Source organism: Sparus aurata, chromosome 10 (genome assembly GCF_900880675.1).
Source record: "Sparus aurata chromosome 10, fSpaAur1.1, whole genome shotgun sequence".
Lineage (NCBI taxonomy): Eukaryota > Metazoa > Chordata > Actinopteri > Spariformes > Sparidae > Sparus > Sparus aurata.
The window spans coordinates 33,443,864-33,462,220 of record NC_044196.1 but is presented as its reverse complement, the minus strand read 5'-3'; the positions used below and the strand labels follow the sequence as shown (position 1 = coordinate 33,462,220).

General features: G+C 39.8%; 1 protein-coding gene across 1 annotated transcript; it reads left to right on the top strand.

Annotated features, from left to right (window-relative positions):
* The first annotated feature begins 883 nt into the window (after positions 1-883).
* LOC115590290 (probable serine/threonine-protein kinase ireA) lies at positions 884-9,672 on the top strand. Its single transcript, XM_030431621.1, has 7 exons — positions 884-1,013; positions 2,398-4,348; positions 4,463-4,626; positions 4,712-4,935; positions 7,339-7,468; positions 7,544-7,638; positions 7,915-9,672. The coding sequence occupies exons 2-7, from the start codon at positions 2,416-2,418 to the stop codon at positions 8,132-8,134; spliced, it is 2,766 nt and encodes a 921-aa protein (XP_030287481.1). The 5' UTR covers positions 884-1,013; positions 2,398-2,415; the 3' UTR covers positions 8,135-9,672.
* Positions 9,673-18,357: the final 8,685 nt, after the last annotated feature.

Here is an 18,357-nt window from a genome sequence, read left to right as displayed (position 1 = left end):
AAACTGAAACTTAATGAACTAACTCATCACAGGGAAATTTTTACTTTCCTTGTGCAGCAGGGTGAAAGCCCAAACAATATTTCACAGAACAACTTCACACCTCTGCATTATGTGTCACTATATAAAGCATCACTTGATTTTGTGGAGAAACTGCTTGAAACAAGAGCTAATCCAGATGAATGTGATCTACAGGTACACTCACCACTGCAAGCTGCTGCCATCAATGACAGAGAGGATGATGTGAATGTGCTCATCTCTGCTGGTGCAGCAGTGACTGAGTTACTTGTCACTCATCCTCAACATGTGACTCACAATGAAAAAATAAGTCAGATGATTCACAACTTTAAAAGGAAGGAAGGAAAGGAGATACATTATGCTCTGAAATCAGATATTTGCTGGATGTGGGAATTGCTGAGCAAAGTAAAACACCTGAACAAGTGTTCAAAACTTCTGACAGTCACATGCTGTTGGAGGATCCTCAGACACATCTGACCATGACTGAAGTTCTTTTTACTGTAACTGGGTCAGATGAAGAGAAATACCGCCATGGAAATATCAAATGGTTGAAGGACACTGAAGGAACATGTAAAGGTGACAATGAAACATTCACAAGGAACATGTAAAGGATACTATTATTATCTTACATGCAGTTCTGTGTACTGTGGAGGAAATACTAAATGAACAAGCACAAGCTTTAGTCCCCCAACTACTAGACCAGCTTTGCTCTAAAGAAAGGTGATTGGACCCGACACTCTTCCATTAGTGGGTCAGATATAAAGAAGATAGAAGATATTGCAAGAAAACAATGTCACCAGGTCATTTTTGACCTAACAAAGGGTTAAAAAACTACAAGGGGATAGTCCTCCCACTTCCTGTAAAAGCCCAACCCATCATCTAACAGGTCTTTTCCTTTCTCGGGACAGAGGGAGAAGCAGGAAGAAACACAGATAAAGCACAGCTTGTTAAGTTTTGATCAACATAATTCATACTACGGTACACACTACTTAAACTTTGTAAGTTCATTTTCCTACAATTCTCTTAACATTCACCTTCAAATTGTACTGTAAATCATAGAAGGGGAGTTCAGAAGAACTTCCAGATGTGAAATTAAAAAACAGAATACAAGCTGTGGGCCAAACTGCAGTGTTGCTTGAATAGTGTGGAAAAGCAGCTTATAGAGTTTGAATTGTTATTTGTCTGCTTGAGCAGCGATTGTGGAAACAAGGGCGAGTTGAAGTCGAGGTTGAATGTGGGATTTATTTAACATTCATCATCCTCTGCTTGAATGGAAAAAATGGCAGACAAACATCGATTATCTTTGTAATTATGAATGTTATCGATGAGTAAAATAGACAGTGAATTCCCAATTGAGACGAATATTTTTGTGTTTTAATGGAGTGAATACATTGAAAAATGTGGAAAAGATTGAGGTCAAAATAACAGACGGTTATTCACGACCAATAATCAGTGTGCTCACCTTAAACAAACACAGTCATGTTGACCTACTCTCCTTTAGTTTTCACTCTTGTGGTTATTTGAAGTTATCAGAATGAAAGTTTACATGAAAACACAATATTTCACCTTGTACCTGCGACCACCAAAGTCTATTAATGAAAAGTCCACAGCTCTGCTTATTCAAAGTTTAACTCCTGTTGCAGACCTGAAGGAGGAAGTTTAAATTCTAAAGTTCAGTGAGGGAAAGGTGTTGCACTACGTATTTGTTCATTTGAGATAAGACAAACTACAACTTACTTTTTACCATTTATTTAGAATTGTATCATTAAGTAAAGCTTGATCAAGGACTTTCTCTGTTTGAAACTGGCTGACTCTCTAAATCTCACCTCGATGCTTCTGTGCGAAACAAGTGTTATCTCTTGAACTTTGCCTGTCCATTGGAAAGCAGCTGTGCTCTTTCTCATACCCTGGCTTTTCTCTCCAATGTATTAACCCCCCATAAAAAGGACAAATGCTTGCAACCTATCTCGTTTATCAATAGGATATGTACAGCTCTTTTAATAATACAGTGTATTGGTGCACGACAATTGTATAACAGTGTCTTAGACTCAAATCAGTGTGCATAAATCAGACAAGTGGATAGAGTGCACAGGAATCTCTGGGCAGGTGGTCATGAGGGCATAGTGATTTGTCACAGTGGTCAGGTGAAATTTAAATGAATAAATCTTAACAAAAGTTAGGACAAGTGTAGTAGCTGGATGACTTTTCAAGTTGTAGAAATTATTTTGCATTACTTCTGGTACTTATATGTCGTTACAGGGAATGGCTTGTGATGGATTTGTACCTCACCTTAATAAAATTATTTTAAATAAGATTTAATGTGAAAATGATATGATTCATACCTCATATAACAGTAATATTATAACTTTTTCTTTTTCACAGTTACACTGAAGAAAAGAAATGAATATCAACCCACAGTTCCAACTGGCAGCACCCCCAATAGGAACACATCGTATAATACAGTGTGTATTTGACAACAACCTCAAGAGGCTAAAAAGATTACTTAAGGAGAACGACATAAATGAACTTTACCCATGCACAACGTGTAATGACTACATAACCCCACTGACTGCTGCTGTTGTAACTCACAACTGGGATATTTTTACTTTCCTTTTGCGGCAGGGTGCAAACCCAAACAATGTTTCAGAGCAAGGCTTCACACCTCTGCATTATGTCTCAATGTATGATGCACCACTTGATTTTGTGGAGGAACTGCTTGAAGCAAGAGCTTATCCAGATGGATGGGATCTACATCCATACACACCACTGCACACTGCTGCCATCAACAACCGACATGACGTTGCAAAAGTGCTCATCTCTGCTGGTGCACTGGTGACACACTTAGATGGCACTCATCCTCAACATGTGACTGACAATGTGAAAATAACTCGGCTGATTCACAAGCTCGCATCGAAAGGAGATAAATTATGCTCTGAAATCAGATATTTTCTTGATGTGGAAATTGCTGTGCAAAGTAAAACACCTGAACAAGTGTTCAAAACTTTTCACAGTCACATGCTGTTGGAGCATCCTCAGACCCATCTGACCATTAATGAAGTTCTTTTTACTGAACCTGGGCCAGATGGAGAGAAATACCGCCAGGGAAGTATCAAATGGCTGAAGGACACTGGAAATCTGAACACCTACATTGAAGGAGCAGTCAGACGCATTCCAAACATTCGCAAGGAATATGTACATGACACTATTATTACTTTACATGCAGTTCTGTGTACTGTGGAGGAAATAACAAATGAACAAGCACAAGCTTTAGTCCCCAAACTACTGGACAGGCTTCGCTTAAAAGAGAGACCTGATGTGTGTGAAACTGTTCTGCAAACACTGTATGTGATAACACAGAAAACAAAAGGCACAGATGGCTGGGATCTGAACTTTGTCAAGAAATTGTGCAAAGCAGTTGCTCCTTTTGTCAAGGTCCATCACCACTCAGAGATCAGAGTCTTCACATATGGTGTATTTGCAAACTTACTTTCAGTTGAACATGTGGGTGAAATCTTTACATCAGTGGGGATAACTGCAGTGCCTGAGGACATACTGATGTCTGCAGAAATGACCAACAATGACAAGCTGAAAGAAGTTCTCAGACGACTGAACAATTATTTTAGCAAACCAAACGTGGAACGTGAGGACTGTACAGCCTCACCTGGGCCGAGGAAAGAGAAGACCAACAAGAAGACAAAGAATAACAAGAATATTGACATATCAGACAAGGAAGAAGACCCAAATGACAAGTATTTGAGTGAAACAACTGATCCAACATCAATTCCTGTTGTGGAGTCAACTTCAAATGTTCAGCCACTCCACTCCAACACCACTGTGTCATCAGATACACACACATGGCTACAAATCAGCAAGAGGTGGAGAGAAAAATTACAGAAGCTGGTTAGCACTGATGGAAGCAGAGTAACCAGAGTTGGGAGCATGAAGTATGTGAATGATGAAGAGTTCCGCATAGCAGAGGTCAGTGATGGTACTGACGTCTTCTTGGGGCTGAGAGATGATGGCACTGAGGTTGCTATCAAGAGAATGAAAAAAAGCAACTATCAAACGCTGAGGAATGAGGAGGGATTTCTACGACTTCCAGAACTTGATCATCCATCTATTGTACGATACGTTGACTTTGCAGAGGATGAGAACTTTGGATATCTTGGTCTTCAGCTTTGTGAATACACCCTGGAAGAATACATCAGAAACAATGATGGTGGTCTGCAGAAAGAGAAACTTGTCTATCAGGTTCTGGAGAGTTTAAAAGTGCTTCACTGTCAAAATCCTCCAATTCTCCACCGTGATCTCAAACCACAGAATGTTTTGATTGGTAAGGAAAAGTTCTAAATGTATTGGAGTAATGAAATTAAATCAGAAATTCAGAATGACAGCAACAGTATTCCAAATCTATACTTATTATACCTTTTTGTGATTTGTCCCGTAGATGTTAAGGGGAGGGCGAGATTAGCAGATTTTGGCATCAGTAGACGGCTACTCAAAGGCCAAACAACTTATTGCACAGGCAGTGCAGGAACAAGATGCTGGAAGGCCAGGGAGACTTTAACAGACGAAGCTGACATACGATACAAGTCAAACACCGATGTACAGGTCAGTTTTACTGCGACACAAACTGCATTGATGAATAATTGAAGAATACTCCTATCATTGCACAAATGATCTGTTTATTTTTTAGGTGGCAGGGATGCTGATTTATTACATCCTCTCTGAAGGACACCATCCTTTCGGCGACAAGCTTCATAAATGTGAGAACAACATTGATGAAGGTTTGTACACTTTGGACCATGTTGAAGATGTGGTGGCAAAGGACCTCATCGAGTTGATGATCCACAAGGAACCAAAAAAGAGACCTACAGTGGAAGAATGCTTGAGTCATCCCTTCTTCTGGAAACCTGAGAGGTAGCATCAGTTTCATTGTTACCTTTTATTTCTGTGTACAGCAGCTCGCATTGTGTTAACAAGAGTCGATGCCCACGAGTGGCTCAGTGAGGCCGTTCTTAAAGGCACAGTGGAGCTTTCTGCTCAGTGCTAACATCAGCATGCTAACAGGTTGACAATGACAATGCTAACATGCTGATACTCGAAGGTATGTTGTTTATTATGGTCACCATCTTAGTCTTGCATGATAGCATGCTAATAATGTAGATGCTAATTCGTACCAAACACAACCAGACCTAACATGGACCCTTGTTTGATGGGAGTTAGTTTTGTATGTGTGAAACTAAGCTACTGGACTAATTGAGCATTTGACCTAAAGTTAAACTCTCGCCAAAATGCAACCAAGGCTTTATTTGTGATTGAATATGAGTCTAACCTTCAGGTAAATGCATAATTATGACGAAAGAGGCACTTTTAAGATTTACCGTAGTCTCGTTTTCAGGCAAGCTAATTTTGAACGGGAGTGCTCGGGGCAGGGATACGATGGCATCAAAATCTCTATTTTTAAAACACTAAGAAGGCTCGACACAACATGAAACTTTGCTCGTAGCATCACCAGGGTCTCTACTCATGAATATGAGCATTGAGAACATTGTTTGTGTACACAGAGTTTATGAAAAAGAAGGTTTTTTAACTACTCTCGTTAGCTGCTGCATCTCCGGCGCGCGGCCGTCATGGCAGGCAAAAAGTGTCGATCCACGAGTGCGACCATCAGGAAGGAGAGTAATGGTGGGGCGCTCCTCAAGCTTAGTTCCATATGAATGCACGGATAATTCATTGTTTTGTCGTTAGCGAAAAGCAACATTGACAGAAAAGGGAGTCTCATATTACAAACAATACTACAATCAGCAGCCAGAAAAGTCACGTGACATCTCGCATGGATAGTTGTTGCAGCAAGTCAGTATGCTACCGGTGACCTGAGAGACACAAACACAGCACAAAAGCGAAGAAGGTCGAGAGGAGACACCGAAGTTGTCACAGTGTAAATCAAGATGGTTAATTTTTGTGCTTTTCCTGGATGTGGGAAGAAGATGAAAAGTAATATTCCTGACACTTTTCCCAGACTGCTGTTCAGGTGCAGTAGGGATATCCTGAATCATCAGTGGCTAATTGGTTTGCAAGTCAACATCAACACGCCGATCGAGACGCTAAGAAAGAAGGACTGCCGAGTTTGTAGTGACCACTTTGACCATGACGATTTCACAATGACTCCAACACTCGGGAAACCAAAGAAAGCGTTTTTAAAGAAAAATGCTATTCCAAGAGCTGTACAAGTGGCTGCAGAGAGAGTGGAGGTAATGCACTTTTGGTTATATTCTACCAAAATGTTAGAGACGACAGCTTCTAGATGGGATGGGGGATGGGTGCATAATTAAACTTTGTGTGTTTGCTAGTCTTTGAATCACGAAGTTGTAAACTTATTGCACGGATCTGTACATGGAGTGAAATTGCACATGGCATTTGAAAAGTCTGCCTTTACTACTATGTCAGTTAGTAAGTGGATAGTAGGGGGGTCTTGTGAGTTGCTCGGGTAGCCTAACCTGGACGTGTTACAGTAGGTAGCATACTGACTTGCGGCAACAACTATCCATGCGAGATGTCACGTTTTCCGGCTGCTGATTGTAGTATTGTTTGTAATATGAGGCTCCCTTTTTAACTTGGACGTTTTTTTGCCAACGACAAAACAATGAATTGTCTGTGCATTCATATGGAACTAAGCTTGAGGAGCGCCCCACCATTACTCTCCTTCCTGATGGTCACACTCGTGGATCGAAACTTTTTGTCTGCCATGACGGCCGCGCGCCGGAGATGCAGCGGCTAACGAGAGTAGTTCAAAAACCTTCTTTTTCATAAACTCTGTGTACACAAACAATGTTCTCAATCCTCGTGTTCATGAGTAGAGACCCTGGTGATGCTACGAGCAAAGTTTCATGTTGTGTCGAGCCTTCTTAGTGTTCTTAAAATAGCGGTTTTTATGCCATCGTATCTCTGCCCCGAGCACTCCCATTCAAAATTAGCTTGCCTGAAAACGGAACTAAGTTAAATCTTAAAAGTGCCTCTTTCGTCATAATTATGCATTTACCCTAAGGTTTGACTCATATTTAATCACAAATAAAGCCTTGGTTGCATTTTTGCAGTTTTGGCAGTTTCACTTTAATGATGGCACTGAAGAACATTTCAGGGGTCATTAAGGTCGTTAAGATCAATCTTCTGGGAGCCAGGAATGGCTGTACACAGTTTTGTTTGTCCGAGTGAAGGACCATCATCGTCGTCTACAGAGTCCTAACATAACTAGTAAAAAAAAAAGGTTGTCTCTTTTTCCATTTCTCTAAATGAGCATCTTAAACACATTTTATTTTTCAGGAGACTTGAATACTTGAGAAGGATCGGAAACATCAAGGAGGTGGAAAAGTGGAAAGATGCCGACCAGGAATTAATTTCTTTGTTGGAGAAATGTGTCGGGGATGGATCCTTCAAACAGTGGAAAACTGAGGTGACAACTGTACAACAACTGGAACTTCTCTATTCCTTAATTCCACTTAATGACTAGTTGTTTTTGGTGTTGCAGTTGGCAGAGTTGGTGAAGAAGATGGATCCCAAAAACAAATACGATGACAGCACACTGGCATTCCTGCGCTTCATACGAAACCTCCACGAGCACTAGTAAGTCAAACTGAGTTACAGATGATGAAGGGCCTTAAAGGTGTTATTGATGACATTCAGTCATAAATGTGGCATTCCATCTCCCCACTTCCACTGCCTTCATGTTACAGTACTGCTGTTGTTTGAATCATCTGCCCCCTCAAGTGGTTGCTGGTTTTGGTGTCTGTTGCTGAAGTCGATGTTAACACAAACTGCACCTGATTCCTGGAATGAGTGCCAGCTCCTTTATTGTTTATTTAATTGTCATGCAATTAAATTTTTTTTATCTGTTTGCAGTCCCGAGGACGCGGCCAACGTTGATCTGATGTCGATGTTTCCAGATCTCTTCGGGTGTGTTTATCTGTTTGCCAACAGCAGAGGGTGGAATTTAAGGTCACCTGTGAAGGAAATGTTTGGAACAATGTTCTCCAGAGTTGTAAAGCCATCCACAGAGGAGGATCATGTTGGCAGGCCAGTTCAAGAATCTCAACTTTTGTCTGGGGCAATTCCAAAGTGACAATACTTTGATTGAGCAGTGTCTTTACTGTAGAAAAGAAAAAATCCTGGCACAACCGAGTTGATGTGATTGAACTACATTAATACAACAAGACCTGATGCTGGATGGTTGTAAATCAGCACCCCAACTTCTCTGTTTGCTTATTTTGCCACTGATCTGGAGCTTCAAAGTCAACTGTATAGTAAAAAGACAAGTCTACAAGTCTCTGGATGTTTCCACATGAACTAAATGCAACCTTTCTTTTTGGGCTATCACTGCAAAAAGCTCCTTCAGGTAAATAAATGAGTGCTGAAGTAGTTCTACATCAACTCCAACAGTAGGACCTTGACCCTGGTCTGTCATTGACACGGCTGATGTTAAAGACCTGCACTTAAAAGAAATAGAGAACATGAGTTCAAATTCTTTGCTGAAGTGAGGAGGGTGGCAAAAATGTAAAAATAAATCGTAAGTGCTTCTTCTCATTATGTGAATATTGTAATTAAAACAATGGAATGGAATATAAAAGCTTTATAACATGCAGGTTGTTTTTAAAGAGATAGTTTTAAGATTTTTGGAAGGATTCTGTGTATTATAAGGTTGTCTGTTGGTTATAAAAATGAGTGATGTTTGTTTTTAGGGTGAAGGCTCAATAAGATCACAGCTACCCTTGATATCATAATGTGTTTCTTTTTACATGGTGTAATATCACAATGTGATGTGGGAATTATTTTACTTTCCTCACAAAGGACAGTGGAATCTTTATTTTTCCCAAATGTTAGTGGAGTTTTTGCAGACAGATGATGCTTGTGTGGTCATATAGAGAGTATTAATATGCTGGCCTCCCTCTTCGTGCGGAAGTTGTTTATCCAGCTAGCACAAACAATCGAGTACGCCCATAAAAGACTCACAGACCGTACAGGTGGCATTGTCTCTGACCTTTACTGAGGAACATATCTCAACAGTGAAACTGCAAAACAAAATATCCAAAAATACCGTTTTTTAAAATGCAGCCATACAAACAGAATCACAATCACAATCACTGAGGTAAGTACAGACAGCTTGATTCAGAACAATATCTGAGCTACATGGCTAACAACTTAACAGCTGAGCAAATCGGCCTCTTATGTATGGCTGAATTATTACAGTGTGTGCAACATAAAATCGATTGTCATACACAACCAATGTTCACCAAAATTATAAAGCATAAAGACTTACGGATATGACCCTCTGTGGCTTCAATGACAAAATTAAAACTTTCTACAACACAGAGAAAGATGAGAATCATCTGCAGCACAAGCCATGTGCTCTCATTTTCCCCCAATCCGAAAGTGAAACTTAACTAAATGGGAGTTAGGTCTGCATTCATCTATGCGTCCACAGGGGGCAGTATTGCACCGTATTAAGACATCAGATAGTTAACAGTTCAGCATGGCATTCAGAGGCCATGACAACTAATATTAAATTGATATTTTTCTTACATGGTCTTTGTTATGTGTTGTATGAAAGAAAACAAGCCAAAACACATTGATAATAAAGTTGGTCTTTAGACCACGAGAGTGGTTAGTTTTTTTCCGATTTGTCTTTTCTTATCTTTCTCTCTTTTATTTTAACAGTGACAGGCTTCTCTTATTGTGTTAAAACTGCAATACATTGAGTAGAATCTGGATTTGAAGGAGTGACCTGATCATCTTCCTGCCCCGTTGACAGAAACATGCTTTTGCAAAGAAAAAAAAACCTTAATGGAATATGCAAGCTTTACAACATGCATATTCTTTTGTATGAATTTTGTTTTAAGTATATTAAATGTTACTCTCAAAATATACTGTACATTTAGTCAGCTGAGTGTCAAAATAAATGTGTAAAAGTATGATTGTAAGATGTGTTTAATCATTCAGTGATCATTAGCATGAGAGCTCTGGCTCTATCAGTCACAGTTCATCTTCTCCTCTCTAAGAAGCATTCATTACTTTGTGACGGGGAAATCTTACAATATAATGACACAGTAACAAAGGACATTGGGATCTAAAAGCTGATATTTGTATGATGATGATTCAAATGAACATGTTAAACTTTTCTAGTTTATCACAATAAGTTGAGTGTTGAATAATGATAATAATAACTTTATTTGTATAGCACTTTTCAAAAACGAGTTACAAAGGGCTTCACAATTAAACAGATAACATGATGAGTTAAAATCCAAACAAAGATAAAACAAGGAGGATAAAAGCAAAAGAGGATACTTAGTTAGCCTGCCTGAGATCTCCAGGCAGAGAGTTCCATAGCCGAGGGGCACCAACAGCAAAGGCCCGGTCACCTTTAGTGACAAGTCAAGATTTTGGAACCATTAGGGGGGGCCCTGCTGGAGGATCTCAGGCGGCGATCAGGCTCATAAGGAGTCAGCAGATCACAAATATAGGCAGGAGCCTGACCATTCAGGGCTTTAAAAACAAGCAGTGAAATCTAAAAAAAAAATATTCTCAAACTCACAGGTAACCAGTGAAGAGCAGCAATGATTGGTGTAATGTGGTCACATCTCTTAGTATGTGTTAAAAACCTAGCAGCAGCATTTTGTATCAGCTGCAGTCTTTGGATGTTTTGCCTGCTGACACCAGAGTAAAGTGCATTACAGTAGTCCAGTCTGGAGGAGATAAAAGCATAGATGACCTTTTGTAAGTCAGCAGAGGACAGGAATGACCTGATCTTTGTTAGCTGTCTCAGTTGGGCAAAGCATGACTGCACGACTTTAGTTACCTGAGTATCTGGTATAGTATTTGGTATAGTTACTAGTGCTGGAGCCAGAGGGACTCATTATAAAAATGTCTGATTTGGAGTCATTCAATTGCAGAACAGTTTTGGACATCCAATTTTTTATCTCAGCAAGGCAGGAGAAAATACGAGAATCATCACTTTACCAGGCTGTAGTGGGACATACAACTGCGTATCATCTGCATAGCAGTGGAAATCACAATGTGACGCACAGCAAAGAGCCACAGGTCAGAATTGAACCCTGGGCCACTGCAGTGAGGACACAGCCTCTCTACATGGGGCACCACTAATTAAACAGCAAGGATTTATATTGTGACTTTATTTATTTTTTTGAACAAATGTGTTTATTGATGTTTCAGGTTTTACATACTTAAACTATATTGTGATTTTAATTCAAGGAAATGTATGGAAATATCTGTGTCATTACTACAAGTAGCTTTGTGCTTTACCACCATATATCTGACATGGTTTCAGCTCTAGTGTTTTTAACCCAAATATTAACTGTTAATGTACAGAGAGGTTTAATTACTTTTTTTACCTGCACCATTCTTTAACCCAGAACAGTGGCTGCAAGTATTCTTTAAGGCTGATGTATGCAGACTCACAGTCACAGATTAATGTTCAGGAAGTAAAGAGTAGAAGGGGAAAGTCCTCCCACATCCTATAGAAGCCCAACCCATCATCAAACAGGTATTTACCTGTCCGTGACAGAGAGAGTCAGAGGCAGGAAGAAACAGCAGGATACGTTTTGATCAATAGAATTCATACTACAGTGGACACCTCACTTCAACATTGTAAGTTCATTTTCCTACATTTCTCTCAACACTCACCTTCAAATTATATTGTGATTATATGTGTTTTACTAGATCTGCATCAAAGTGAAACCTTAAGCTTGGCCAACTTTGGCCCGTTGGCCACACATCGGGCAGCCCTGCTCTACAAGAATGACACCATTGGTGTTTAGATTGGCTCCATATAAATCTCACTGTCACCATGCTAGTTTATCTGCCACCAGGCACCACATTTCCTGGAAGAATGGAGGCTGACTGAGAGTCGGTCTGGCAGCCTGGTGCAATTGCTATCTGCTTTTCACGACTCCATTGTGGATGAAATGAATGAATAAACTCACATTTTGTCCAGAGTTGTCATTAGATAAAACTCTGAGGAAAACAGAAAGCAAGTCAGCTGTCTTTGTAACAGCAGTGCCAACAGTAATCCCACAAGTCTGTTTCCACTTTATTGTGAAAGGCTGAAACATTTTAACGTCTTTCAGCTCCTTGTTTTGGTTTTATAAGAGCAACTTCACAGATGTGGTCCAGTCTCAGTGCTCACATCTACTTTGATCCCAGAAAGCTTGATGATGTTGTTCAGCAGTTCACTTTTTTGAAAATCAACTGCCCGTCATATTTTACTACCAACATACACACAATACTACTTTACACACTATAACCACAAGAACAGCTCTACATCATGATTAGAGTTACATAATATGTCTTCTTATAATGAAATTGCTCTCTTCAGTATAAGACAGCTGATCCCATTTCAAGTCATCATTACTTTGTGACGGGGAAATCTCACAATATAATGACACATTAACAAAGAACATTGGGATCTAAAAGCTGATATTTGTATGATGATGATTCATATGAATATGTTAAACTGACAGGAGATAAAATATTTGCTTTAGTTTATCACAATGAGTCGAGAAAACCCAAACAATATGTCCTAGAAAAACTTCTCCCCTCTGATGCATTATGTCTAACGATACAAAGCACCACACCACACTTTTTTTTTTGATGAGAAACTGCTTGAAACAAGAGCTAATCCAAATGGATGTAATCTACAGCCATACACACCACTGCAAACTGCTGCAATCAATGACAGAGAGGATGTTGTGAAAGTGCTCATCTCTGCTGGTGCAGCAGTGACAGAGTTACTTGTCACTCATCCTCAATATGTGACTCACAATGAAAAAATAAGTCAGACGATTCACCAATTCATCAAAAGGAGATAAACTATCCTCTCAAATCAGATATTTTCTGGATGTGGCAATTGCTGTGCAAAGTAAAACACCTGAACAAGTGTTCAAAACTTTTGACAGTCACATGCTGTTGGAGGATCCTCAGACACATCTGACCATGACTGAAACACTTTTTACTGTAACTGGGTCAGATGAAGAGAAATACCACCAGGGAAGTATCAAATGGCTGAAGGACACTGGAAATCTGAACACCTACATTGAAGGAGCAGTGAGTCGCGTAGAGGACACTATTATTACTTTACATGCAGTTCTGTGTACTGTGGAGGAAATACTGAATGAACAAGCACAAGCTTTAGTCCCCAAACTACTGGACCAGCTTTGCTTTAAAGAGAAGTGACTGGACCCAACACTCTTCCATTAGTGGGTCAGATATATAGAAGACAGAAGATATTGCAAGAAAACAACATCACAAAACTTTTGACCTCCCAAAGGGTTAAAAAACAAAAAAAAAGTACACGGGGATTGTCCTCCCACATCCTGTAAAAGCCCAACCCATCATCTAACGGGTCTTTTCCTGTCTCGGGATAGAGGGAGAAGCTGGAAGAAACACAGATAAAGCACAGCATGTTAAGTTTTGATCGACAGAATTCATACTACGGTACACACTGCTTAAACTTTGTAAGTTCATTTTCCTACAATTCTCTTAACACTCACCTTCAAATTGTACTGTATATCAGAGAAGGGAAGTTCAGAAGAACTGCTCCCTGTTGAGAAGCTGAAGCCAAATGCACGTTGCTTGCTTTGAAAACTTTGAATAATGTCCAGAACATCTAAAAACTGTGAAATAATGCAGGGTTTGATGAAAAGCTATGGCCAAACTGAATTAGCAGCTTTAATTTATTTGAAATCTCATCTGAAGACAAGTACACTTCCTAATAGTTGTCTGAGAATGAAGCATTAAAAAATAGAATATCAACTGAGTCAAACTGCAGTGTTACTTGAATTTGTGTGGAAAAGCAGCTGATGGAGTTTGAATTGTTATTTGTCTGCCTGAGCGGCGATTGTGGAAACGAGGTCGAGTTGAAGTCGAGGTTTTTAGAGTTTTTTGAGCTCCTCCCCACTCTGGCTGTCAACACTCCACCCCATACACACCAATGAAAAAATCTGAAAGTGGCCGAAAAGTGACTGTACAAAAAGTATGAATGCTGTCAAAATGTCTATAAGAATGTCTGAAGGAGGGAGAAGTGTTTGAAAATTAGCGGATTTGAAGTGATTTGTCATCAACTCCCAGTATAATTGTAATACGACAAAGCTTCAAAGAAAGTTGCATATTTTTAAAAGTTTTAATGAAATCTGAAACATGAATACAACCTTGGATGTAGACAAATGTGGAATATTCCAGAGTTTGATTCAGTTAGTTTCTCCTTCAGTTTCCACTCTTGTGGTTATTTGATGTCATCAGATTGAAAGTTTGCATGAAAACACAATATTTCACCTTGTACCTGAGACCACCAAAGTCTTTTAAATGAAATTCCACAGCTCTGCTTGTTCAAAGTTTAATTCCTGTTGCAGACCTGAAGGAGAAGGTTTAAATTCTAAATGTCAGTGAAGGAAAGGTGGCACTCTGTGTAACAAACATGTAGTTAATGCTGTCAGCAATTCTAGTAGTTAGGACAAGTGTAGTAGTTAGATGAGTTTTCAAGTTGTAGAAATGATTTTGCATTACTTCTGGTACTTATATGTAGTTTTGTGGAATAGCTTCTGATGGATTTGTACCACAACTTAATACAATGTTTTTTAATATAATTTAATTTGAATTTCTCAAAATGTATATATATTCTTATATAATGTAACAGTGATATTCTAATAGTTTCTTTTTCACAGTTACACTGAAGAAAAGAAATGAGTATCATCAGACACCTCCAATTGCCAGCATCCCCAACAGAAACACATCGTATAATACAGTGTGTAACTGACAACAACTTCGAGGAGCTAAAACAATTACTAAAGGAGAACCACATTAATGAGATTTACTCATGCACAAAGTGTAATGACTACATAAGCCCACTGACTGCTGCTGTTGTAACTCACAACAGGGATATTTTTACTTTCCTTTTGCAGCAGGGTGCAGACCCAGACAATGCTTCAGCACTGGAATTGACACCTCTGCATTATGTCTCACTCTCCAAAGCACCAATTGATTTTGTAGAGAAACTGCTTGAAGCACAAGCTAATCCACATGGATGTAATCTACAGCCATACACACCACTGCAAGCTGCTGCCATCAAAGACAGAGAGGATATTGTGAAAGTGCTCATCTCTGCTGGTGCAGCAGTGACATACTTTCTTGTCACTCATCCTCAACATGTGACTTACAATGAAAAAATAAGTGGGATGATTTACAAGCTCGCATCAAAAGGAGATAAATTATGCTCTGAAATCAGATATTTCCTGGATATGGTAATTGCTGTGCAAAGTAAAACACCTGAACAAGTGTTCAAAACTTTTGACCGTCACATGTTGTTGGAGGATCCTCAGACCCATCTGACCATGATTGAAGTTCTTTTTATTGTGATTGGGCCAGGTGAAGAGAAATACCACCAGGGAAGTATTAAATGGCTGAAGGACACTGGAAATCTGAACAACTACATTGAGGGAGCAGTCAGACGCTTTCCAAACATTCCCAAGGAACATGTACATCAGGCAATTATTACTTTACATGCAGTTCTGTGTACTCTGGAGGAAATACCAAATGAACAAGCACAAGCTTTAGTCCCCCAACTACTGGAAAGGCTTTGCTTAAAAAAGAAACCTGATGTATGTGAAGCTGTTCTGCAAACACTGTATGTGATAACACAGAAAACAAAAGGCACAGATGGCTGGGATCTGAACTTCATTGAGAAGTTATGTAAAACAGTTGCTCCTTTTGTGCAAGACAAACACAAAATGAACAGAAGAATCTTTGCATATAGCATATTTGGAAACTTGCTTTCATGTAAACATGCTGGTAACATCTTGTCATCAGTGGGAATAACTTCAGTTCCTGAAGACATACTGATGTGGGCAGATATGAAGATGCTACAAGATCTGAAAGAAGTTCTCAGACGACTGAACAATTATTTCAGCAAACCAAACGTGGAAGGTGAGGAGTGTACAGCCTCACCTGGGCCGAGGAAAAAGAAGAACAAGAAGAATAAAAAATCAGACAAGGAAGAAGACCCAAAGTGTTTGAGTGCTGCAACTAATCCAATATCAATTTCTGTTGTGGAGTCAACTTTAAATGTTCAGCCACTCGATTCCAACACCACTGTGTCATCAGATACACACAAATGGCTACAAATCAGCAAGAGGTGGAGAAAAGAATTAGAGAAGCTGGTTAGCACTGATAGAAGCAGAGTAACCAGAGTTGGGAGCATGATTTATGTGAAAGATGAAGAGTTCCACATAGCAGAGGGCAGTGATGGTACTGACGTCTTCTTGGGGCTGAGAGATGATGGCACTGAGGTTGCTATCAAGAGAATGAAAAAAAACAACTATCAAATGCTGAAGAATGAGGAGGGATTGCTACGACTTCCAGAACTGAATCATCAATCTATTGTCCGATACGTTGACTTTGCAGAGGATGAGAACTTTGGATATCTTGGTCTTCAGCTTTGTGAATACACCCTGGCAGAATGCATCAAAAACAATGATGGTGGTCTGCTGAAAGAGAAACTTGTCTATCAGGTTCTGGAGAGTTTAAAAGTGCTTCACTGTCAAAATCCTCCAATTCTCCACCGTGATCTGAAACCACAGAATGTTTTGATTGGTAAGAACATTTTAAAATATTTTAAAATAACCATTATATTTGAATTTAAAAGTATGAAACATAATTTTAATGTCTGAGTTTGTCTTCTTTGATTTGTCTTGCAGATGTTACCGATAGGGCGAAATTAGCTGATTTCGGCATCAGTAGACGGTTACTCAAAGGCCAAACAACTTATTGCACAGGCAGTGCAGGAACAAGATGCTGGATGGCCAGGGAGACTTTAACAGGAGAAACTGACATACGATACAAGCGGAGCACTGATATACAGGTCAGTTTTACTGCTATGTAAACTAGTGATGGCTCGTTCGCGAACAAATCAGTTCGAACGAACGACTCTTTAACGCGAACGAACTGACCTCATTCCCTGTTTCACTTCTCTCCTGTTCATTCGTTCTCACAGACCAGTCGCTGCGTTGTTCAATGTTTAGTTATCAGAGTGGTGAGGAGGACTGAGAGCCAGCCAATCGTATGCTGGGTCTAGGACACTGTCGTCGAATTTTAGCCAATGAGAAACACGAATGCATAGCAACCGTTTCCATGAAAAAAGCAAACAAACATTTAATTTCATTCGTAGCTCTCGTTCTCGTTCGGTTACTGATTTCTCTTCTGTAATTTTCACTCAGTCACTCATTCTTGGCTAGCCGGCTTTAGCTGTTACCTGCTAACTGTCGTGTTATCTAAAAGTGCACATAATCATGAAGTTGCAGCTATGTATTTGCCATGAACTGCAGTGTTATGTTGACAGTTAGCATAATCGTTTGAGAACGAGGAGCTCTTGTTCTCTTTCTCTCCCTATTTTCTCTCCTATCGTTCTCGTTCAGTCAGTCACTTGATCTTGGCTAGCCAGCTTTAGCTGTTAGCTGCTAACTGTCGTGTTGTCTAAAAGTTCACATAATCATGAAGTTGCAGCTATGTATTTGCCATGAACTGCAATGTTATGTTGACCGTTAGCATGATCGTTTGAGAACGAGGAGCTCTTGTTCTCTCCCGTTCACTGATTTCTCTCCTATCGTTCTCGTTCAGTCAGTCACTCGTTCTTGGCTAGCCAGCTTTAGCTGTTAGCTGCTAACTGTCGTGTAGTCTAAAAGTACACATAATCATGAAGTTGCAGCTATGTATTGGTCATGAACTACAGTGTCATGTTGACCGTTAGCGCGATCGTTTGAGAACGAGGAGCGGAGAACTGTTTCTTACGTGAATCACCGCTGAACGACATTGTACCCGGAAGTGCGACTGAACGAACGAACGAACGAACGAACTACATGAACGAGTCATCCTGCCGAACTGACCGATGGGAACTGAATTTCGACAACGAACTATGGAATCCACGTCTAATGTAAACTCAATTGATGACTTGGAGAAAATACTTCATATATTGCAAAACTGTTCTCTTAATTCTCAAGGTGGCAGGGATGCTGATTTATTACATCCTCTCTGGAGGACACCATCCTTTTGGCGACAAACCTCATAAATGTGAGAACAACATTGATGAAGGTTTGTACACTTTGGACCATGTTGAAGATGTGGTGGCAAAGGACCTCATCGAGTTGATGATCAGTAAAGAACCAGAGAGCAGACCTACAGTGGAAGAATGCTTGAGTCATCCCTTCTTCTGGAAACCTGAGAGGTAGCATCAGTTTCATTGTTACCTTTTATTTCTGTGTACAGCAGCTTGCATTGTGTTAACAA